This window comes from Astatotilapia calliptera, chromosome 4 (assembly GCF_964374335.1).
Source record: "Astatotilapia calliptera chromosome 4, fAstCal68.1, whole genome shotgun sequence".
Classification (NCBI taxonomy): Eukaryota; Metazoa; Chordata; class Actinopteri; order Cichliformes; family Cichlidae; genus Astatotilapia; species Astatotilapia calliptera.
The window spans coordinates 15152747-15178131 of NC_137425.1; the positions used below are offsets into that span (position 1 = coordinate 15152747).

At 37.0% G+C, this 25385-nt stretch overlaps 1 protein-coding gene and 1 long non-coding RNA gene across 3 annotated transcripts; one reads left to right on the forward strand and one right to left on the reverse strand.

The window, feature by feature from the left end:
• The first annotated feature begins 633 nt into the window (after window positions 1-633).
• On the forward strand, window positions 634-19131 carry LOC113018019 (nuclear GTPase SLIP-GC-like). 2 transcript variants are annotated; one of them, XM_026161091.2, is made up of 23 exons: window positions 634-823; window positions 5716-6086; window positions 6360-6472; window positions 6658-6711; window positions 7008-7100; window positions 8554-8578; window positions 8735-8818; window positions 9860-9947; window positions 10226-10439; window positions 10536-10754; window positions 11743-11943; window positions 12021-12193; window positions 12836-12890; window positions 12979-13066; window positions 13156-13277; window positions 13993-14169; window positions 14260-14414; window positions 14533-14650; window positions 14782-14890; window positions 16965-17095; window positions 17222-17303; window positions 17391-17473; window positions 17957-19131. In XM_026161091.2, the coding sequence occupies exons 2-22, from the start codon at window positions 6020-6022 to the stop codon at window positions 17462-17464; spliced, it is 2442 nt and encodes an 813-aa protein (XP_026016876.2). In that variant the 5' UTR covers window positions 634-823; window positions 5716-6019; the 3' UTR covers window positions 17465-17473; window positions 17957-19131. The 2 variants fall into 2 exon arrangements, with proteins under 2 accessions (XP_026016876.2, XP_080156426.1); XM_080300300.1 differs by lacking the exons at window positions 634-823; window positions 5716-6086; window positions 6360-6472; window positions 6658-6711; window positions 7008-7100 and having other exon boundaries at window positions 7957-8578; window positions 17391-17460.
• A 1505-nt stretch (window positions 19132-20636) lies between these two features.
• On the reverse strand, window positions 20637-24209 carry LOC113023926 (uncharacterized). The gene is made up of 3 exons (XR_013908523.1): window positions 23859-24209; window positions 23686-23766; window positions 20637-23111 (listed from the first exon to the last, which is right to left on the reverse strand). It is a non-coding gene; the product is annotated as an uncharacterized LOC113023926 (long non-coding RNA).
• Between the last annotated feature and the right edge of the window lie 1176 nt (window positions 24210-25385).

Consider the following 25385-nt stretch of genomic DNA (forward strand, 5'->3'; position numbering starts at 1 on the left):
TTTTTTCTATTTCTTCTAATCAACATGAATTTACAGATTTATCTGAGTAATGACGCAGTGTTTAAGATCTGCTGTTCTGTTGCGTAACACAAAATATGTCACCATGTGATCTGTGTCAGTGGTGGGAGGGGACTATTCATACATAGTGCAAAATACACAGAAGAAACAGACTTCAGTTCAGTAGAAGAGACCACATGTAAGTAGATACTGAATCAGTCTATTATATTTGTCATTGTCCTGGGTCTTAGTCCCAGCATTTTTTGTTGTTGTTATGAACTCACGGTTCTTTTTCTTCAATCTCAGGAATAATTTCACTTGATACTTTGCATTTTGCCCAGAGTTCAGTATTTCATAGGGGTTCTGAGGTTTGTTATCTATATTTATAGTCTCCGGTTTCTTGTTTAATTTTGTTGGTTCTCTTTTGTTTCCTAGTCTTGTTTATGTGTTTTGTCCTTAGTGTCTCTTTTGTTAAGCCTATCGTGTCTCTGTGGTTTGCCTTCTGTGTGTGTGAAGCGCATGCATTTTAGTCCAGGTAAATCTCAGACATTTCCTGTCTTATTTTGGTGACGTTTTGTCTCTTGTAGTAGCTTGTAGTATGTCTGTGAATGTTCTCAGTCATCCAGGTCAGGCTTGTCTAAGAAGTTTGGAAAGAGAAGCATCTGGACTTCTTTAAATTGCTTGAAGACGTTTCACCTCTCATCCGAGAAGCTTCTTCAGTTCCTGGGTCAAATGGTGGAGAGTCCCAGATTTAAACCCTATTGGAGTGTCCCCTAAGATGGACATGGACCCCCTATTGATCCTCTACCTAATCACATGAGCCAAGGTGTGAAAACAGGTGTTGTCACAATCAGCCAAGGTTTGGGGTGAGCTCATTGTGAAACCTAGCCCCACCCTATCATGTGATTTCCTGAGGTCAGAAGGCCCTATGATGTGTGTGGGTGTTGAGGTGTCTGGGAAGGGATCTCAAAACTGGATTATACAGGGAGTGCAGAATTATTAGGCAAGTTGTATTTTTGAGGAATAATTTTATTATTGAACAACAACCATGTTCTCAATGAACCCAAAAAACTCATTAATATCAAAGCTGAATGTTTTTGGAAGTAGTTTTTAGTTTGTTTTTAGTTTGAGCTATTTTAGGGGGATATCTGTGTGTGCAGGTGACTATTACTGTGCATAATTATTAGGCAACTTAACAAAAAACAAATATATACCCATTTCAATTATTTATTTTTACCAGTGAAACCAATATAACATCTCCACATTCACAAATATACATTTCTGACATTCAAAAACAAAAGAAAAACAAATCAGTGACCAATATAGCCACCTTTCTTTGCAAGGACACTCAAAAGCCTGCCATCCATGGATCCTGTCAGTGTTTTGATCTGTTCACCATCAACATTGCGTGCAGCAGCAACCACAGCCTCCCAGACACTGTTCAGAGAGGTGTACTGTTTTCCCTCCTTGTAAATCTCACATTTGATGATGGACCACAGGTTCTCAATGGGGTTCAGATCAGGTGAACAAGGAGGCCATGTCATTAGTTTTTCTTCTTTTATACCCTTTCTTGCCAGCCACGCTGTGGAGTACTTGGACGCGTGTGATGGAGCATTGTCCTGCATGAAAATCATGTTTTTCTTGAAGGATGCAGACTTCTTCCTGTACCACTGCTTGAAGAAGGTGTCTTCCAGAAACTGGCAGTAGGACTGGGAGTTGAGCTTGACACCAACCTCAACCCGAAAAGGCCCCACAAGCTCATCTTTGATGATACCAGCCCAAAGCAGTACTCCACCTCCACCTTGCTGGCGTCTGAGTCGGACTGGAGCTCTCTGCCCTTTACCAATCCAGCCACGGGCCCATCCATCTGGCCCATCAAGACTCACTCTCATTTCATCAGTCCATAAAACCTTAGAAAAACCAGTCTCGAGATATTTCTTGGCCCAGTCTTGACGTTTCAGCTTGTGTGTCTTGTTCAGTGGTGGTCGTCTTTCAGCCTTTCTTACCTTGGCCATGTCTCTGAGTATTGCACACCTTGTGCTTTTGGGCACTCCAGTGATGTTGCAGCTCTGAAATATGGCCAAACTGGTGGCAAGTGGCATCTTGGCAGCTGCACGCTTGACTTTTCTCAGTTCATGGGCAGTTATTTTGCGCCTTGGTTTTTCCACACGCTTCTTGCGACCCCGTTGACTATTTTGAATGAAACGCTTGATTGTTCGATGATCACGCTTCAGAAGCTTTGCAATTTTGAGACTGCTGCATCCCTCTGCAAGATATCTCACTATTTTTGACTTTTCTGAGCCTGTCAAGTCCTTCTTTTGACCCATTTTGCCAAAGGAAAGGAAGTTGCCTAATAATTATGCACACCTGATATAGGGTGTTGATGTCATTAGACCACACCCCTTCTCATTACAGAGATGCACATCACCTAATATGCTTAATTGGTAGTAGGCTTTCGAGCCTATACAGCTTGGAGTAAGACAACATGCATGAAGAGGATGATGTGGACAAAATACTCATTTGCCTAATAATTCTGCACTCCCTGTATTGTTTAGTCAAAGCTGTTTACTTTCAAATATATATTCCAAATCTAGTCTGAATTAGAATATATGTTATAATAATCGGAAATAATTTCAATAAATCATTCACCACTAAAAGGCATCAGGTATTGCACATTACTCTCCATAAAAATGGATCAGTCTGATAATCTGTCCACGAACCAGCTTGCCGGTTTTTGGTATTTCTTTTTTTTTTTTTTTTTTTTTGTGTGTCCCGTTTGGATCTTTAGCCATCAGAATTGTTGTCTTAAGGCCAAGAAAGATGCCAAGCGGATTTATTTTACCAAGTGGATCATCATGGCCTTGCCATATTGGTCCATTTGATTGACCTTTATTATAATTATGTATTTATTTTATTTTCGGTTGCAACAAACGGGACAGACATGACTGAGGGATAGGACAGGGAGAAAGAATGAAAGAAAGAGAGGGAGAGAAAGAAAACCAGAGGGGAGAAGAGATGGTGAGAAAGTGGGGAAGAAAGAAAGAAAAACAAACAAATTTAAAGTGAAAAGAACACAAAACACTGCAAACCACAACACAATTAAATATAAATTATAATATGAAAACAAAAAGAACATGCATATTCTCTGTCATATGGACCTGCATGAATAAACTTTCTCAATCCTTTATCATCTGCAACCGAAAATAGTTGTGGATGATTACTATACCTTTCTAATGTTGTTGTCCCTGCCTCTCTTTCTCTCTCTCTGGCTCTGTTCCTGTGCTACTGAGTGTAACTACCGCCCCTCCCCCTCTGCCCAGCGTAAAGCACAAGGCTCGCGTGCAGAGTGAAGCGGAAAAAAAGTGCGAGAGAGAGGCTGAGAGAAAGAAAAAAAAAAAAAACCACGTGACGGCTCGCGATAAGGAGCCGGCTCGCGTCGTTCACGTCAAAGAGCCGGCTCTAAGAGCCATTTCGTTCGCGAACGACCCATCACTAATACTAAGGAGAGCTTAAGTTTGAGCAGGTACCAAAGCAAATCATTCGTACTGTACAAATAATGTAAATATGACGGTGCATCACGAAAGATTGATATCAAACTGATCACTTGACCCATATTACGTTACTTGCTCTTCAAGTGAATCAACAAATGGCGAAATGAAAAGCCGAACAGATGCTATTTTTTTTTAGAGAGTCTTAGCTTACGTGTGTTTATTTCATATTTTCAGTTCTTACCCTCCCCGACTAAATCAGTTTCAGTTATGTACTGAAATATAAGAATGGACATTAGAGGCTTCTTTCAAAGAAAAAACTCAGGTAAATGTTATTTTATATATTATGCTTTGTATGTTGTTCAGTATATTTCTATGCAAAACAAGAGGGATTTCAGTACACAGCAGGATATTCACATTTGTAACCAGATATTTACATACACTTTAGGGAGAAAACATTTTTACTGTACAACATCAATTTAGAGTAAACTTTTGTTTTAGAAAAATATTGAAATATCTTTTGAATTAGTTAAATGTCAGAATAAAGAGAGACAGAGCTGTCTATTTTTTATCACTTTCATCAAATTTAGGAGTACATATACACTAAGTTTATTGTTAATTAATAAGAAAACTCCAGACGATTCCATTCTGAGCTGAAGAAGCTTCTGATAGGTTAGTAGAGTCCAGGTGAGTAAACTGGTGGCACAGCTGTGGATGCATATAAGGCAAAACACAGAGCCTGTTTCTGTGACATGGGAACATCAAGAGATGTCAACCAAAACACCAGGAAAAGAACTGTGGAGCTCCATAAGTGTGGCTCAGTTTTGCATACAATTTGGTGCCATTTGCAATTAAGAAATACAGATAATTTCTCTCCTTACTCTTAAAGTTAACAAATATGTTTTTTATATTTATCAATCTAAAAAAATAAACATTTAGTCTGATTTGATGTTACAATTAAAAAAGTGTTTGTGTTTTGATCTGAAGAGTACATAAATATGTGGTTTCAACTGTATATTTGATGATTGTCAGCACAAAGAGGGAGAGAGGAACAGAGAGAGAGAGAGAGGAACAGAGAGGGAGGAACAGAGAGAGAGGAACAGAGAGAGAGAGAGGAACAGAGAGGGAGGAACAGAGAGAGAGGAACAGAGAGAGAGAGAGGAACAGAGAGAGAGAGAGGAACAGAGAGGGAGATGGAGAATGAGGACAGAACAGAGATGTTAGTCAAATGGTTGTTTACCAAAAGTATCACCGTATCATAGGTCCTCATGTATCTCGTACCTAGTGTTTCTTTTTAGGTTTGCTATTTTTCAAATTCTACATTTATTAAGCTTGAACATTTATTAGGCTTGTTTGCACAACAAGGCTAAATAATTATATAAACTTTTCTCAATCTAAATAGTGGACTTTGGTAGAATTAAAAAATAAGTGTAGTGCAGGTCTATGATGATTTTTAGTGCTACTATCATCTAGTTCTGGTTCTGTCTTGGTTAAGTCCTAAGTAGTCCTGATTTTGAACTGTTGTAGTCCTGTTTTAATTCCGGATCAGTTCTGGGTCTGGTTGAATTGGGGTTTAGTCCTCGTGTCTTGATACAGCCCCGACTTTGTTCTGCCCTGCTGCTTAATTAAAAAACTAGTTTAAGGTGTCCTGCATGTGTGATATATATTTTTCCCTATATGAAGTCATTCTTTTTTGAACAAAACTCAGAACAGAGCCTATCAATCTTTCAGTCATTTCTAACCCCCCCAAAAAAAAAAACAAAACCAAAAAAAACCCCCACATGCATACTATCCTTTAGGGCTAAGCCCCGGGTGTTTCAAATGTCTGGCTCCGCCTCTGCATTACAGCATCTAGTTATGATTAAAATACATTTGTGAGAAAAATGACTCCTTAAACCCAAATTAATGTGATAAGAACTACTTAAAATAGCGGATGGAACTCTAGAAAAAAGGTTTCTGAGGAGAAGGCTTTCATTTTAGTCGGTCTGACCCCAGTGCCATCCGTTAACACGGAGGAGGCGGGGTTTATGATCTACAATGCAGCTAGCATAACGGGGAGCTGTCAGGCCGCCCACATTTTCTACAGTCATTGGTCCACGCTCTTGGCCTGCGCACCTGCAATTATTCCACTCACCTGCTGCGCAGGGCGGCGGCTCTGTGTTACTTATCGCTGGATCGTGGCGCTCGTGTTTCTGTGGATGTCTAATTTGTGTTCTCTTCCCGTGTACAGACCCTACTGGACGCTTCCCTATTTTCCCTTGTCTTTGACGTGAGTTTGGATATTCGTATGTGGACGTCGTGTATCGTACAAAAGAGAACGTGTGAGGGACTGGCGATTGAGAAGAGGACTTTTGGACGTGTTCATTTTTCCCTGGATTCCCGGGAGCACTAATTGCCCTGCACGGTTGTTTATAGCGCCTGGTGTCACTGTAAATAAACTCTCTTTAATTGAAACCTTAGTTCTGCGCTAGAGTCCACTCGTTCACCTTGACAGGATCAGAAATTACAATTTCTTTCAGTTTCTATTCTTGGTCATGGATGGTTTTGTGCGAAACAAACTGACTGAATGGAAACTAAGTGACTGGATTGAGGCATTTGAAGGTAAATTATTACTGTGCATCAGTGATGGGTACAGATATTGATACTTATACGTTTTGTTAACTCTGAAAAATAATACCTATTAATACACATTTTCATATTTACTACACAAAATGTGCAAGAGAAGATGTCCTAAGACTGGAAAGTGATACTTGCTTAAAATAAAAGGGAATTAAATGTGTTCAAATCATACATCAATGCAGAACTCCTTTAAAAAACTGTTTCTGAAGTAATTTTATAAATAATCGTTATTTCTGCTATTTAACTTTATTACAGCTCAAGAAATTGATAAGGAAAGTCTGTATCTTCTCAATGATCAGGAAATTGATCAATTGATCACAAAAGCTGGACCTAGAGTAAAATTCAAGGATAAACTAAAGCTGTTAAAGGTAATTAAATCCTTTAAGATTTCTTTCCTTTTTGTCTGAAAAACCTCACTCGTGTTAAAGTTTACAGATGAATTTGTTGTAGAATTATTATGGTGCACAAACTACTTAACTATCAGTGTGTCTATGATAGCTATATTATTCACATATTTTGCCAATATGGATTTGCCATGTTTTCATTATGTTAGGAAGAGCAAAATACAACTCAACCACAAAAAGAAGCCGTCAATACTTCTGGTCAAGTAAGTCAAAAACAGTTTTATTATTGAATAGATAGATGAGGTTTTTAAGTGTGGATAATTAAATAATAGTTTATTGCAATAGTAAATTGTGCCTCAGATGGACAGCAAGTAGAGAGTGATAAATGAGATGAGGAGATGGGAGGAAGAAGAGAGGCAAAGAGTGATTCATAGTCTAGTTTGTTTCTCACAGTTTTGTTGCCTTATGGTTGCTGACATGGCACTTTCACCAATCTTTTTATTATTATCTCATAGCACTTGTTTAATCAGCTACCATCTCTCCTATGGACTTTTTACAGTCTCCAGTCGCAGCTCAACACAGCCCGTTCCTCCTGCACTATCAGGAGCAGGATCAGCAGAAACTCCTCAACAGCAACATTGTACCCCATCAGGTAAAACAGTGATATAGTATGATGCGATTCTGTATTAGATTCTTAAAGAATGTGTGTTGTTGTTCAGCCTGGTTCTATGTGCCTGTTTTTAACTTTGAGCACCCGCCCCTTTAAACAGCTCTGCATGGCCCTGGTGGTGGGCGGATCAAACCAAAATATAGATGCCAAAGTTTGTATTGATATTGATAAATAGGAGCATAATGAGATTGAGCATGTATCAAGACAGAAACTAATATCAATCATCCAGGTAAGTAAATCCCAAGTTTTCCCAACTATATAAAGTGCAAATGTTTATAAGGTTGGGGAAACCTGCAGTTAGCTGAGACTGAAGAAGTCACTTGGATGAGCGATGAAACGTTTCTCCCACTGAAAACAGTCCAGGTTAACAGAATAAACTTTTTGGGATACTGGTTTCTGTTTCTTTGTTACTCCTAGAATCATCAAAGAGGCAACCTGGCCATCTAAGTGCTGCTGCTTTCAAGTGTCATAATAACATTTATTGTAATTGAAACAAATATCCCGAATATATCATAACCCCTTTGTGTTAACTGTAAAAGGGATACTGTGCAGTTACTATATTTAAACTACAAGTAGATGTGATACAGACTTCTCATTATATGTTTTCTGTCCTTGGTTTTAATTAATAATCCAAAGAAAAGAAAATCCCCCAAACACTTACAGGTCATGAAAATTCATTCTGATTTAGCAGTTTGATCCACCATCCACCATAATTATTAAAAAGCATTAGTATCTGTATCAGAATCGTTGATACTGGGCCTTTATTTACTTAGTATAAAAGGAATACCAAATCCAGCAGTATCTCACACCACTAATGTGCATGGGGGAAATTCATGAAAGTCCTATTGTGTCACCCTGCTACATAGTGATAGCGACAGCTGATTTGGATCAGGTAAGGGTTATTGGAAATCAGATAATGAAGCAGCATGCCTTCATTCTTCATAAATATACGCTAAGGTGACCTGAGTCAAAGCAAAGCCCCAGTCACACAAGCCTTAAGACTACCCTGCGACTTAAAGTTCTTACAACCTCTACCAACCACTAAACAACTGATGTAGTTGCCTGATGTTGGAATACACATTTTACCCTAACAGCTGGTGGTTGCCAGGGATGGGGTGGTCACCAACTGGTCTCTAGGTCTGTGTCACTGGTGCTGAATTAGGCAGAAACATTGACTCATGGGATCATGTTTACTGAGAGGCAAGAATGCAAAAGTTTTCCATTTTTTTTTAATCACTGTGCTAGTTGAGAATATATGTAAATATAAGTGTGTACATTTTAAAAAGTGCATGTGAAAGTTTTTGACAGTTTGTTAAAGAACAAATTGTTTCTGTACAGGAGCAATGATTTCTTCTATAAATTCAATTATGCATACATGTACAATTTATAATAATTTAACTTCATGTGAAAGTTGAATATTTATATGCTTCCACAGGATTTGCCATCCATAAGTGAAAAAGGTGAGAAAAATGTATCTCACTCTCATGTTAATACATCTAATTTATTTATTTATTTTCACAGTATTATTTTTGCAACATCTAAAATACACCATAATCAGAAGTTTCAATATTCAGATTTTCTTTTTAAATTGTATTATTTTGTTTAAATCCAAAAAGGAAAAAGAAAGTCAGAACTTGAGTTCGACGAATGTCAACCATCTCCTAAACGACAAGACAACTGTGCAGCAGGATCACAGTCAGGTACACACATATATGAAATCCTCACACTTATTCCTGCTTTGTGTCACCATTTTTAACTGAGTAGTCAAAATCAGTCAAATCCACAGTAATCTGTCATCCAAGGTCAAGGAAAAAACAATATTTCAGAATCTCCTCTTGTTGGGTTCAGTTAGGATCGTAAGGAGACTGGCAGTGGTAACTCAACTTAAAGAAGGAAAAACCTTCCACTCAGAATGAGACACTGACAACAACTTAAGGAAAAAAGTGACTTGAGTGTATTCAACATTTAAATGGTTCAAAACATAGACATGAACAAACCTTTAAATAATTTCAAACATGTAATCTTCAACAATGTACAACATATCACTTCAAGTGTCCATAAATGTGTCAGGCATGCTGTCCATTTCAGTTCAGTGCACTTTGTGTTCAGTATGTGGTAAGCGTTCAAGTTATTTGAATTGTCTTTAGTCACTGTTTTGCTTTTTGGTGCATCAGGTTTTGTGTTAAGTGGAATCAGATCTGACCCAAAAAGGAAAAAAGTAGCAACATAAGGTGTCCTGAGAGCTCATTAAAAAACGTTAATCCTTAAACAAAATTACAAATCGTTGTATCCTACCACTCTCCAAGGAAACAGGTGGCCTTCAGATTGAGAACGTCCTTTCTAGGCACCTCTAGTGGCATCCAGTCCTTAGATGGCACCGCTCGGTCCTTGCAGCAGATTTCTACCACTTAAAAAAAACAGCCAGGATATTCTTCAAAGAAAACATTAATTCTGTAGCGCAACACGTTGCAGGACTGAATCTCCACACAGCTTTGCGCATCTAGCTCCATGCAGGCGGATGCAGTGAAAGAAAGTCAACGCGCACAGCGCTATGGTGCATTCATGGGAAAATGGGAAAACTCAACACTTAACAAAACAGTAACACTTAAAATTAGAATAAAAATAGAATACAATTGGCAATAAAATAACCATGGGTTACATTTGCATATCAGTGGACCATATTTGCATTACACTGGTTCCAAGTTCCTACTTATTAGGGTTTTTTTCTGTTTCTCTGACAGAAACAGAAATACTGTCTGATGTCAAAGACATAATGAGACGCGTCAGTCAAAGACTACATGGCCGTGACAAGCTCAGCGCTTTCCTAAAGTGAGTAATAAAGATTTTCTATTTTTGTTGGATGTTCTTCCAACCATTTCCCGGGAAGTTGGGACAGTCTGTAACATTTTGCTGGTATTTGGTATAATAAACATACTAAAGATTTAAACTCGGTCAGAGCTCAACATGGAGCTGTGTAGTTTGTTCCAGTAGTAAGTTGAATTTTTTCAACACATTTTAAAAAACAATTTTTTTCTGATTTTACTGCATTTTCAGTTTGATATTTCTGAGAATGGGTCAGTTAATCCATATTTAAACTCGTTCAACAGGGATAAAATCAAAGATTTGGAGACAGAAAAGAGACACCTGGTTGGTGTCTTTGGTAGAACCGGGGCTGGAAAGAGTTCTTTAATCAATGCCATCATAAATAAGGAGGGCCTGTTGCCTTCTGGAAGTGTCAGTGCATGTACCTCAGTAATGATAAAGGTGGAGGCTACCAATGGATCAAAGTATGAGGCACACATCGAGTTCATTACAAAAAAGGTAGAATGAAATATGAATATGGTGATTTTTGAAGTAATGTGTTACAATGTAGATACAAAAACTGCTTTACTAAAATTAAGATATAATCTTTTTTAGGATTGGGAAAATGAGGTGCAGTCCCTAAAACTGGCTCTTGAAGAAGATGATGATGATGATGGTGGTAATGGTGATTGTCTTGACCGTGATGAAACGTTATCAGCGCTGTATGGAGAAGAGTGGAAAGAAAAATCAACTCACAGCCTCATGGACAACAAATATTTCAGAGATATTCCAGAGTTTCAAATGTCCAAGATAAAAATTTTGGAAAGTGACTCAGTAAGTCTGCAGTAATACAGACCAAAATAAAATCTGGTTCTTCTTCTAGAACAAAGGAATACTTGCAGTTTAAAGCATATATTAGACCACAGTTTGGGTGAGATACATAGCAGTGTGTGGCTTATGAACATCACATAATGAGCAGTCAATAGTTACCCAAGCAGCGTTAAGGTACCCTGATGCTGCACCTTTGCAGCAGGAAGATGTCCACGCTATGTAATGCCACCCTAATGGAGAGTGCAGACAGAGACAAAGCACTGGTGAAGCAGATGTTGCTGCAGTTTATTGCTGAGCAGATATATGTCGGCGATATGTCGATGTGCCTCATTTCCAAAATGTTTGACATCCATCAAACAAGAAACAAAAAAACAAGTGAAATTGTGGTGGTTAAAATTTTATGGTTTACTATCCTGTTGCTGTCTGATTATCCTGTTACCATGGAGCTTGCAGTTTTCTTTGTGGTGGTGTTGAAGAGTTTAAAATTTGTAAAACTCCTGCTCAGAAGGTCGAGCAGGTCACCTACTAATCGGAGGGTTGGTGGTTTAATCCCTGGCTCCCTCAAGTCTGCATGCCAAATATCTACAAACCCCCAGTTGATCTTCGATGCATCCATCAGTGAATGAATGTGTGTAAATGTTAGCTAGAAATAACATACCCAGAAAAAAGTGCTTGGGGTAACGAGGCAAGTTTTATAAAGTGCTTCAAATGTTTACATGCAGTAAAATAAATCACTATATAAGAACCAGGCCACTTACTGTGATCCACAGTAAAATATGAAAAAGGTTTCTTTTTTTCTTTCTTTTTCTTTTTTTTTAAATAAAAAAATCGAATTACTTTGGATTTATTTTCCTGGTTTTCATTTCAGATTTTTGAGATAGGATGTCTTATTTTAATTTCCCATCTTCTTTTTCATGCAATCATTAAAATCTTTGTTATGGGCACATACATTCAATTGGCTTGTATTTATCTTGTTTGTTTGTTTTTGCAGGCTGAAGGATTGTCTGAAAAATTTGTGAGATATACAAGAAGTGAGTCAAATGAGACAGAAGAAGTAAAGAGGTGGTACTGGCCACTTGTGAAGTGTGTGACTGTCAAAGTGCCAGACAATGATTTTCTTGATCATGTCACACTCGTGGACCTTCCTGGAAACGGTGACTCTAACAGAAGCAGAGATCAAATGTGGACAGAGGTAATTCACAGAAGTCATGTCATGTTTCTTCAAAGCATTAGTTATTTATAATTTACATACGTTCATTTCCTTTTCAGCTTATTGCCAGTTGTTCTACAGTGTGGATTGTGACTGAAATGACTCGAGCAGCATCAGAAAGAGAAGCCTGGGACATCCTGGAAGGTGTCAGCAGCCTGCTGGGAAATGGTGGCGAGTGTCAGCAAATTCATTTTATCTGCACCAAGTCAGATCATGAAAAACCAGATGATATGTAAGTCAAATATACAAAAAAATCAAATTGCAAAGAAAGTTACACAGATAGTTACAGATACACATGGTGACCATATGATTCACTTTTTTGTTGCTTTGTTGTTTAAAAGTCATTATTAAAAGTTATACATTTAAAAAAAATCTATGTATATGTGTTTTAATAAGTTTTTAATTAGATAAATACTGTTGTGGAAATTTAATTTAATTCCACAGACACATTCGGCTGTAATGAACATTCGTTATTATCATGCGCATGAGAGAGAGCACACACAGTCAGGCGCCGTCATGCAGTCTCTGAAACAGAAGTGCAGCTCTCACCTTTATTTATTCCCCAAAAAAGTGAGGAAGTCCGAAAGTGATCATACAGCACATGACGCAGCTCGCTCTGAAACCTAACTGAACAATGCGTATCCTGTTCATGCTCTTGGCATTATCACCACCTGCAAAAGGAGTTATTTTTTCAACTACTGAGGCTGAAATAAGTTCATCTAGTTTTAGACTGCTCAGTGGAAGTTTTCATTACAGTGCCACAACTAAGTATGCACACAAATGCTTGAACCTTAAATAAGAATAATTGAAATTTTCCATTACAATACTAACAATAAATTACTTTTACATCCAATTTTTATTTCCTTTCTAAAAGAAACAAAGTTAAGAAAGCAGTGATGAATGCATTCAAAAAGCGGGAAACGATTACGGTAAATTTATAATCTGACAGCAAAATCTAAAACAATTATCTTCTTAAACGGTCCAAAAATAAAAACTGACTAACAAAAATGTTCTCAGAATCACTTCAGTGAGGATAGTTTCCAAGTCTTCACAGTGAGCACCAAAGAGTTCCTCAAAGGGGAGAATGTAAATCCAGATGTCAATGGTAGGTGAAGTCACTACCAGTGATGGTATGTTTTTGTGTAACAGAAAATGTATTGCTCAGATTTATATTTCTTTTTCAATTTATAACAGAAATACTGAAACTCAAGGAAATTTTGAAAAATCTAAATGACGCTCATTCAGAGACCTCAAACTATGTGTCTGGAGCTCATGGGATTCTGTCTTTGATTCAAGGAGCCAGAAGCAGAGAAGTGGTAAGATCAGGCAATAAAGCCTCATTCATAATCTCCTTAAAGGTCATAAAAATGCATAAAATAAAAATGTTCATAAAATGTTCACTAAAGTTTACTAACATATATTGTAAGACATGCTGACCTTCACTGAAAATGTGGGATACTGGACATCATAAATCTATATGTGGTAATTTATTATTAGTGATCGAAAGGAGAGAGATTATTTGGAAGAACTGAAAATTATTGAGATACAGAATTTGATTAAATAGTTATTTACCAATGAGACTCCAGTGAACCAATGAGAGCACAGAAATGATGGGAGTTAGAACAGGCTCCCAGAGTCTAGATTCTTGGGGTAGTGAAGATGGTAGTTTGGATGGTGCTCTGAGTGACCGCAGGAAGGTTGAGGTGAAGTTGGGGAGGGGGCAAGTTGCATGAATGAGAGTCTGAAAGGCAGAATGACAAAAAATCATATAAAAGCACAGAGAACAGAGGATGATTGATTTGCAGAAGGCAAAAAATGATCAGACTAGAGTAATGAGTTCAATAGTGTGGAAAAATGGAAGTGACATAACGAATAGACAGAGGCAGACAAATGATGACAGACCTATCTGACTGAACTTATGCATGAGATTCCTGTTAAAAGCCTGGGTTTCTCAAGACCGCCTCAAAAATGAGTAAAGAACCATTATGTGATGTTTTACTGCTTTAAATAATGATCTTTCTTTTTTTTCAGGTTGAACAAAAAAACGAGGTGTGTGCAGTCCTTGAGGGAAACTTGAGCATCCAACATAATCGAGTCAAAAAAGCAATTGAAGATATTACAAAAGCTTTTGAACAACACCTACGTGAGGGAGTTGAAAAATCCCAAAATTTATGTGAAAGAAAACTGAGGTCCTTCTTGCACCCCAGTGTATGTGTTTTAATTACAGGATCAAAACCTCAGGATACTTTGTGACCATGTGTTTAAAAAAAATTAAATAAAAATTCTGTTTTGTTTCAGAAAACAAGTGGCAGATCTTTTCACAAGACACTAAAGTCTGCAGTTAGGAATGATGGCATCCAGAAACCAAAGAAAGGAAAACCTAAAAACCTCAACATGATATTAGCGTCTTATTTGACTGAAAGCATTGATGAAAAATTCAGAAAGACCTTCCCGTGAGAATAATCTAATTCTGAACAGCACCAATATGTACAACAATACATGTATCCAAATTGCACTATATCATAAACTTGCTAATACTGCTATTATAAACCACATCTTTGCCCCATTCAGAAACGACCTAAAATGTGGAAATTTCAATGGGGCCATTGATGCGTTTTCACTCAGCACTGATTCACTGATTGAAAAGTACAAAAATGTCGAACTGCAACTGACATTTCTCCAGACCGAGGTAAAAGAACTTCCCTATCCATGAACCTGTTAGCTTAGCTATTATTAGAAAGTCATTCAAACACTGAACTTGTAGTTATTTTACCTTAATGTTGTTTTAAATAATGTTAATCCGTATTTCATGTCTCTAAGGAAAAAAAAATGAAGACAAAGCTCAACAAAACCATCCTCACACAAAAGAAATGGATCTACAACAGTCTGACAGAGACAATCAGGAGTAACATGAAAGGATGCTACAAAGGTAAGAAAGAGGTGAATTACCTTATTTTTCGCACTATAAGGCACACTTAAAATCCTTTAGTTTCTCAAAAATCAACAGTGGGCCTTATAATCCGGTGCGCCCTATGTATGAATTCTGGTTATGCCTACTGACCTCGAATTGATTTTAAGTGGTACACAGCGTTCAAAAATCTGTCAAAAATGTTTTAGTACTACTTTGGTAAGCTACGAAGCCGCACCGCTTGATGGATTGTCGGAACATTACGGCTACCATAATCAGCAGCCTCGCAGAATAATCCCAGTCGTAATCCGTTTAACATCCAGACATCCATGAAAACACAATTTATTAAATTTAACCGAGTTAGAAGTTAGCAGGAAGTTAGCTCACTAGTTTCCATCTAAATACGATATACCACATATATATTTTGACTGAGAGATTTTTGAAAAAATCAAAACGTATAGCTCTGCTATCACTTCAGACATAAATGAAGAGAGCAAACTAAACAGCAGTGACTTTTGTAGGGTTACTGAATGTTGAGAAGTGTTAGGTGAGGGCTAGTTCTTTTAGGTTCAACAGCTAACAAGATGGTGTATCGGTCAGGATACAGGAAGGAGGACAAGACACTTCCACTTTGCTGGATTGTCACCGCCGTCCGTTTTATTGCCAACTAGATGCTCAGTGTTGCCAGCAGTCTGTAGTAACAAATAAATTGCCATGAGACCGAATATATTACAGCAGCAGCTAAACTAATATAAACTCAAAAATATCCAATGAAATAAACCAACACATCCATATAAATACGTCCATGACATAATATATAATAACTCCAATTAAGCACAGCGGTAATGCGATACTATAAGCAGAAACATTCACCCTAACCATTGACAAGGAACTTTGTTGCCGTCGTGTGGCCAAATAAACTACTACATAATGGCAGCAGCCAGTGGCACATGCCAAATAACATATTTAAGGAAATTTACTTCTAGTCATGAACTGAACACTCGGAGCATCACGGTGAAGAATGGCAAACAGGAACAAAACTTACACGAGGAGGTAACAGAACTAACTCAGAAATACAATCTTCCCTTCTGGAGCAGCAGTGCAGTACCTCAAACCTCTGCCTATGTCATTTCCCACAACTCCACCCCAAACAATATTGCAGGACATAAAATCTCAGAGCCTTTTATACACTGAAGTTGGACTAGCTGGTATATAATGATGTGCTACGTAATCGCTAGGAACATACCTATGTTTGCATAACATAAACACAGTGAAGCTGGAGGATGAATGCTAACTTTTTTCCACTCGATGAAAGTTAATGTGGAGGTTCCCGATGATTAGGGAGAAATGCATTCACAAGTCAAGATGCTGTAAACGGACCAAACTTCAGTCAGGAGAACAGCTGAGATAATCCATCCACAATACGAGGTTAGTCATTAATATAGTGCAACAACATGGGAATAGAGCAGCTGTGAGAGAATTCAACAATAATGAATCAATGGTACGTGTTAAATATCAACACTTCACCGAGTTCTTTCGATTCCTCATAGGCATCTAATGGAAGACAACTCACTGCTCACTAGACCATTTTACACTTTTATTACTTCCAGAAGGGAGATGCGTCCTACATGACACTCTGCCACGAATCTCCAAATGGCAGTGTGCGCTTAACAGTTTTATTACAAACTGTCTCACTCTAGTCTAAACCACAGTATTCTAGTACATTTCCACTGAGAGATGATTCCCTGTTATCTACTTCTACAGACAAATGTGGGCGAGAGTCTCCAACATTCTACCACTAAAGGACACGTAGTCTAATGCCTTTATTATCAGGGTCGTGTCCACTTATTACTACACTATACAGTTATATGACATTTTGGTTAATATAAAGCATAGCATTGAGGCGCTTCAGGTAATTTTCATTTTCACATTTCACATACGGAAGTGGAGGAAGCAAGAAGAATGAGTTGAGTAAAGTTTGACTTATCTTACTGTTTTGTTTTGCTTAATGCGCCTTATAATCCGATGCGCCTTATGGTTAGAAAAATTCGGTATTTCTATTCAACTGTGCATGAAAATGATTGTCTCCTTGTAGAAGCAGCAGCATTTGAAGGACCAGGCACCCTGAAGAGGATGAGGGACACTATTGAGAGACATGTGGAGTCAAAGAAGTACATGTTTGAAGAGGCAAAAAATGCCATGTTGGAGCAGTTGAACGATTTGAAGGTTTTTTTTTTTTTTTTTCAAGCAGTCTTGAAACATATCAAACCAATAATTTATCTCTTGTCCAGTTATTCTTGGATTCAATAGTTGCCTATTTAAAAAGTAACAAAGGCTTTGATGATAAATTAGGAAACTGTCCTGAGGACGCTGAAGAAAACCATGGAGGAGTCCATTGAACACTCACTCAAGACTGAGGCCTGCTCACTGCCAGGTAAACAGAATATATAAAGTGTTAGGAATCCTCACAATACAAACACTAACAATAAATATTTAATAAAAACAAATACTTTGTTTTTAGATGTTTTGGAACATCTTGAGATGGTGAAGAAACACTGTGATGAACTTAATGGCGATCAAGATGAAAAAAAGTAACCACACTGGGTAAATCTTAAAATGTCACAAATTGTTTAAAAGGCTGTGATCATGAACTATTTTTCTGATCATTTTGAACAATGTTTTTAGTGCTGTTAGCATTAATCATGTTAATACACGTCATCAAAGTTAACACGATAAACATTTTTAATGCACTCAACCCATCTGTAGTGCAGAATAGACAAACTTCGGACAAACTGCTTGAAATGCATTGATAGAAACATTCAGAGGATTTTGAGTCAGTCTGTTCTCCAGATGAGTTAATTATTAATCGTGTTAGTCGTGATGACGGCGTTAAAGCGTCTGCGTGAACACGCTAATGCCGAGTAACCCCTCACAAGGACTAATCTTCGTTAACTCGTTAACAGGGATTTGCCAGTTTTGACATGTTAACATGGATCGGTTCACGTTAACGAGATTAACGGTGACAGCACTGGTTTTTATTTAAATTTAACTGATCCATCCAGCACCCATTTTTAATTTGCTCCACAGAAACAGCTGAGGCCTGATAACCCACAGGACATCCCTGAGGAAACACTGATTAGAGACACGAGGTCTTTACATATTATCACAGTAATATTTGTTTTGCTCTCTTTTAATGTTGTGTTTATGTGTACTTTTGACTTTTTAATGAATTTTATACAAAAAGCATCTTGAATATTATAGATATCAATTAAAACTGCTAATATTAAGGTGTTAATCACGAGTGTCTAAATCATGTTTTGATTTCTTTCTTTTTAAAAATTTGTTGTAGTTTTTAATCACTTATAGCAGAGCGTGAAGACATGTAATGCATTCTCCATTTAAACCTGAGATTTATGGTTTTAATTGTAAGAGTCTGAGACTACGGTTTCCAAAAGCATTTTGATTTTTTTGCTTGTTTTAAATATCATAATTTAATGTTTTAAGTTGACGTGTATACTGTTGGTTCATTGGGACGGGAACGTTTATTTTAATGTAAGTGTTTATCAGTTAAACATTGAGCCTCATCCAGCACTGAAAAGTTTTTTTACATCACAGTTCTAATGACAAATACTTGTTTGTTGCAGTTATACAATATGTGTACATGACAAATAGTGAGAAATGGCTCTAAGTAAAGCTGCAGGAAATCATCAGCTACTTCTGTCATCTCCCTGCCATTTAGCTTTTTCTGGGTTTGGAATTATTGGTGAATATATTACAGTTTGAGTTTAGGTTCAGGTTGTTTCTTTGTTATTTTTTGTTACGTTAAATGTTTAAAATTTTAATTACTTCTGTGCATATTGTTAAATTCCTGTTTTGATTTTTGTCTTCAGTAATTCTCTCGTGTTTCTTCCACCCACCATACTTTATTTCTTCCTGTAACAGTTCATTCACGTTTAGCATTTACTGTCATGTTTCCTGTAACCTTAGTAATGTCATTACAAAAAGGTACTAAGGTGCTTCCTTTATTACACTGGTGATACAAAGATATTTACATCTCATAATTTTAAGTGACCATACAGTTGTTGAAGAAAAAGATTAACAAAACTGAGATTGTTGCATAGAGCATTTAAATGTTAATTAATCCAGCACACTGTGATGCAGCTAGTATATCATTTAGTTTTCTTGCTTCATCTGTACTGATTCTAAAAGAATGCATGCATTTGATATTGTATACTGTTCAATAAATCTTACGTGCAAGCAAATATTTATTGTAATCATTAGATAGGAAATTTGTTTTTAACCCAGATCTTTTTACCCTAAAATCACCAAAAAATTGATTGCATTGCGTGACAAACATACAGTGGTGTGAAAAAGTGTTTACTCCTTTCCTGATTTCCTATTTTTGTGTTTGTCATACTTCAGTGTTTCAGAACAGCAAACAAATTTACAAATCAAACAAAAATAATACTAGTAAAGACAAAATGGAGTTTCTAAATGAAGGTCCCAAAAGGTTGATTCTGTTCATCTGGACGTAGCGTCAGAGGGAGAAACATCCTTATCCAAGTGACTTCTTCAGTCTCAGCTGACTGCAGGTTTCTCCAACCTTATAAACAGCACATTGCACAAGGACTGAAACTAGCCCACTGAATAAACAATGGACTGCGAGGTCAGTTTCTTGATCATTAATATGCAAATTGTCATGACCATTGATTAGTTGCCTTGAGTACCAATCACAGACTTTGGGAATGTCTACAATCACAGCATTGTAAGATGGCAAAAGATGTACCCTTATTCCCCCTCCTCGATTCAGAGATGATCTTTGCCTTTTCACGTAAATGCCCTCCTCGACTCCCCATTCAAACCAGCGTTCCTTCCTAAATCCCCCGTTTGAGGATTTGAAACATTAAAATGTGACAAACATACAAGAAAAAAAAAAAGAAAATCAGGTAGGTGACAAATATGTTTTCACACTACTGTAGTTTTAAACACTACACAAAAATTATTCTACAATCTAAAACTAAGGACCTTTTCTGTATATTAGTATTTTATTTTTGTCCTTATTATATTTTATTTATGATGTTTTACATAGTTTGTGTAAATACAGTAAATTATTTTTAGAGATTTTTGAAAAATAAACATAACCGCTGTTCATATTTGGCTTTATTACCTTATCATAGGCGAGAATTTAATATCTAAGTAGGATCCTTGTTTGAAACCATGCTGAACGTATTTACTGGGTCATGAAACATCGGTAAAGCAAACAACAGAAAAGAAGCTCATGTCAAAAACTTATGGCTAAGTTATAGTTAGGTTAGTTTAGCTAGGTTATAATTTAACTGTATTGTGAATTAAATTCAATGAAAATTTAAATAATTTCAGATTTTATTCTGGACATTGAAGAAAAAAGACAATCTGACATTTTAAATGAAATAAATCATCCTTTAAAAGACACACACAGCAATGTGGGAGAAAAACATCAATGCTGCACTGCAAAAAACGATTTTCAAGAAAGTAAAAAAACCCTTGTTTATGGACATTTTTTCTTATTTTTTGTCTAAAAAGAAAATATATTCTTAACAAGCAAGTTTTGCACAAGAAAATAAATCTTATTCTAGGAAAATATGTCTAACTTTTCCTTAAAAGGATATTTCAGCTCATCTTGAGCTTTATTTACCAGTTACAAGGTATGAAAACCGTTTGGTTTAATTCCCTAATAAAAACAAGATTATTTTTCTCATTTCAAGAGTAAGGCCACTTAAACAGCTGCTCAGTTTAAGAAATGTATTTATTGACACTAAAGTGTAATAAAACTGCTGTCAAGTTTGACAAAACATGCACAAAAGCTGGAACTAAAAGCACATGATAAACATGAAATACAGGCCCATTTGAAAAACAGAAACGGCATAACTCATTCACTTTAGGCCATGTCAAACAGATTAATAGATCAGCATCAGACAAGTATCAGTACACATATCTTCACTGTGGCAATGCTACAATCGCATTCAACTGTCAGATTTGATAGAAAACTCAACAACAAAACTATCCAAAACAATAACCTGATAATACAGTTCATGCATGTAAAGCAGTGTGCCTTTTATAAAACATCTGTTGAACTCATGTGTAGTCCAATTACATCACACAGGTAATATTTCATGACTGCATATGTCATATCTTTGTGTGTGAAACTGTAATATGGAGTGAAATCCATAAGATTATCAGCGGATATCAGCTCCGTTGCTTGTGCCATGTTTGGAATCTCTATCTTATATGACATGTAATCTTTGTCATAACAAATGGTATTGTGCTGCTGGAATTCAAAACAGTACAATGATGAATTGATCACATAGATATTTTTCACAAGCCCAAATATAGGTAAACCACTAGAACCAACAGCACAAACAATTAATGACCTATCCCTTATGTATTTGTTACCATTTAGATTAAGCCATTTAACAGTCACTGCATGGTTTACTTCATCATTTCCAAGGAAGGCCCTCATTTTTTCTTTTAAGTATGACATTATGCTTACTTCTGAGGTTGGTCCTAATGTGCATTCATTGGAAAAAATGGGGTGATCAAAACTATCCACATTCTGACAACATTCATACATTTGATTATGCTTTATTAAAGATTTGCAAACATTTTTAAAATTTATTTTTGACGCCCATTGTTTGAAAAAGCAATGTTTCGATTCAAATCTCATGCACATATGACGGACCATTGGTCCCAAACGTTTAATTTGGCTTGGTGTATGAATCAAATAATGTTGTTTTGGTGTGATGTTGTTATATGGGAATAGGGCTTTCATGTGCTTCAAGTGCTGTTCAATGAGGATTTTCAACTTGTTAATAGTCTGCAGACTGATGACAGGAGCAAGTAAAATCTGAACTATCTCAATGAGTTCAAGAATGAATGCGTAGTGTTCAGTACCTTTGGCTGCATCAATCAGAAATGGCAAAATTTTCAGAAGAACAATCATTTGCCCCGAGGACTGCTTCAACTTATTGTCACTGGAAGCTAATGTACTGTAGGTAATAACACTTGGTTTATCTCTAATATCAACTGGAGAGTATGGGAAACCAGTCACTGCAGCATTGAAGAGATCTAAGTCTAGCTCTCCCATGAGAACTAAGTGTTTCAACACACACTTTATTTCTAATGGAGCAATCCCTTCAAAAATTACATGCATCATGTCTTGGGGTGTTTGTTGGATCAAGTTGAATGCTGGGAAATTAATAAGTTTGCTTCTTCTGTTTATTCCATATGTTGTTTTTAAGCTGCTTCTTAGATACTCTGTGTTGGCCTTCTCAATTTCGCTACATTGCCGGACATGTCGTTCAAATGTCCGTTCCTCAAAGTTATCCTCATCAAAATAAATTTGCATGTCCTCAAATGAACATTCACACTGCCTGCATTTACTATGAGCAAACCCAACACCCTCTTTAAACCCGCAAAGCTCATGTTGCGCCAAAGTGTCTCCACATAATGAAACTAATGCTCCAAATATTTCACGTTCACCATTTCCAGTTTGAATTTTAACTCCATTATATAGCTTCACTAAGTCCTCATGCAGCCTTTGCAAGATTCCATCTACACCACATTCAGAAAGCGCACTCTTTTTTGCAATGGCAAGTAGACGAATGGCAGGTAGTTTTGATCGATATTTAGGATTAATGTTTCCCAAAGTATAATAGAACATTACCAACTTATTTTTGGAGGCATGAGACCCAAGTGGGTTACAAATTTCAATTTCATCTGAGTAAAGGATAATCTGTAAGGCAGAGGGGTGTGCAGAAAATAAACGGTGAGACTTCATGAGTTCTCCATCTATGATATCATATAAATACTCATTTCTCAAATTTTTCTGCTCATCTATCAATGCCAAAACTCTTGGATGGGACAATAACTGCTCCAAACTTCTGACAAGCGGAACATAATGAAAACATTTGGGCACAGTAGTGAGGAATCTTTTTTTCCCTTTTTTTCCCATGACAGCAGTATACCCAACACAAACCTCCTCGGACTCCACAAAATTGAAATTTCTCTTTATCACATCATCCTGCCTGTATGTTGTTGAAACAGAGGCAAATGGATCCTCAATCTGGTCGAAGACTGCCAAAACATCTTTTTCAAGTCCACTTCCATGATGCTGCTGGAAAACCTTTTGTACCTGACTTCTCAGATTATTGACCAACGATGCCTGATACTGTTGTAATGCTGCAACGACATCATTCACACCACTCTGTAAAACAGACAAAAAGAACAAACGACATCTTAGTTGTTTGCTATTAAAAGAGATTTATTTTTAGCGAATAGACAACTTATAATGTAAGGACTAATAACGTACGTAGCTCTGCAACCAAAAAACTGCATAGAATTATTTGACTGTTTCTTATAGATTTTTTCCCTCACTGAAACTGAAGAAAAAAAAAATTTTTTTTAAATTCCTTCTCGGATTTCTTGCAAAACTCAAATTTTTAGTTTAATTAAGATTACAATTTTCCTTTTTAAACTGAGACTAAGAGTTAGGTGGCAGAGGAAGGCTTGTGATGGGAGCAACCCTGAAAAGGATAGGCGGAGGCAAATGGATGGATGGCTGGAGACTATGACTGCCTTAGTTTACCTAAGGCAGTCATAGTCATTTGTTGGAAAGTTGGAGGCACATACAAGTGATGCTCGGTTTTGCATAGTTACTATTAGGATAATCAGAATGAATTAAAGGTTGTTACAGTTTAGGGAAATTGTTAATAATAAATGATGAAAAAAAATAGAGCCACATGTTAAAATAATCATTCTAATTTTGTATGAGCACAAACCTGTGAAAGACGATGTTTCTCTCTTGCAGTCAATACAAGAGCTGTTGCTTGTCTGGTAAGAACATCGTGGCAGGAGTCATCCTTCAGAAAAGAGAAATAAATATAGGAATGTTATAAACTGGTAAAATGTTTTATCAAAAGAAGTTGTTATTGTTCAGTAGTGATAGACTCACCATAGATTGGGATGATGCTACTCCATCTGCGAACCCGCTTGGACAAGCTGCTGAAATGTTTGGAGTCGAGGTATCATTGTTGGTCTGGGATGGAACAAGGGGCCTTTGCGAGATATGGGCACCATCATCGAAGCCAGAGTACAATGTCTTATTATTGTCAAAAGTACCAAAATGTTCGGGGCACACACTGTCTGGATCATGCTGTATTGTGTTTTGATCAATCACTGCATCTTCTCCTGAGTTCAATCTGGTGTCTACAGCTGCATCCATTGTTGGCTGGCTTGTTGGCTGGTTTTCGACCACTGGATCAGTCCTGTAGGCCCACATGTTACTCAGACTTCTGTTCTCCGCTGATGAGGGTTCCCTCCTAGAACTGCAATTGAGATTAATTGATTAATTGACTAGTTAAAGATATTAATTACAAGCTACACTGATCATTTCTAAATAATTCTATTCTGCATTTGATAATTTACTCCAAAATATGTATGTTTTCAGACTGAGTTTAATAAATTGTTACTAATTTATTGCTGATTGATATTTGGTAGCTTAACTGTAGTTTAAAAGCTTTAAAAATCCTCAAAAACCTAAACCTGGAAAGCTAAACTAAAGAACACAGGAAACATTGAAAATGTTGCAAAAACCTTACAACCTGGAGCAAGGAGCATGAGACATGAAAACCTGAGGGAGGGAACACAGATGACACAGAGGAGAAAATGCAGACGATCCGACAAAGAACAGAGGGAAGCACACACTAAATATACACACACACAGGGAAACGAGGAATTGGCAGACAGGTACGAAACACAGCTGACACTAATCAGATGAGAAGAGACCAGGGGGAAGGGCAACAGAATACACTGATGCAGGGCATGGGACTATCAAAGTAAAACAGGAATAAACATGAACATCAAACCAGGGACACTTGACTCAAGACAAGGGAGGCACGGAGAACACCTAAACACAGGAAATAATTAACAAATAACCAGGAAACTAACTGAAACAATGAATATTAATAAACACAAACAACCAAGGAGACTCTGGACCATGCCCATTGGTTTATTTAAAACAAAAGTAAAAAAAATAAATAAAAATGGTGTTTTCTCTATTAGGAGAAATTAAGCACTCAGAAAAATTGTTTAGAAATAGCATTGATGTGGATCATAAGGAATTAGCATTAACATATCTACTGTTAAGCTGTAAACACAAGTAGGAATCTAACATGAATACTTTATATGATTATTTTCAAAGATATCAAAGTATATAGTCAGTCTCACCTCACAGATTTTTGTGTCCTAGTCGATCCGCTGCATCGTCCATTGCCAAGGTGGTCGGAGTGTGTTCGACGAATGTGATACCAAAATGAATTGTAAACACGATATTCTTTGACACATCCATCTATGCCACAAACTACACGGAAATCTGGACTATGGCTATGTGCAGAATTAATATGACTCAGTAAGGATTTGAGGGTCAGACCCACAAAAACGAAGCAGATAACACAGCGCCAAATCATTTTGTTTCACTGGT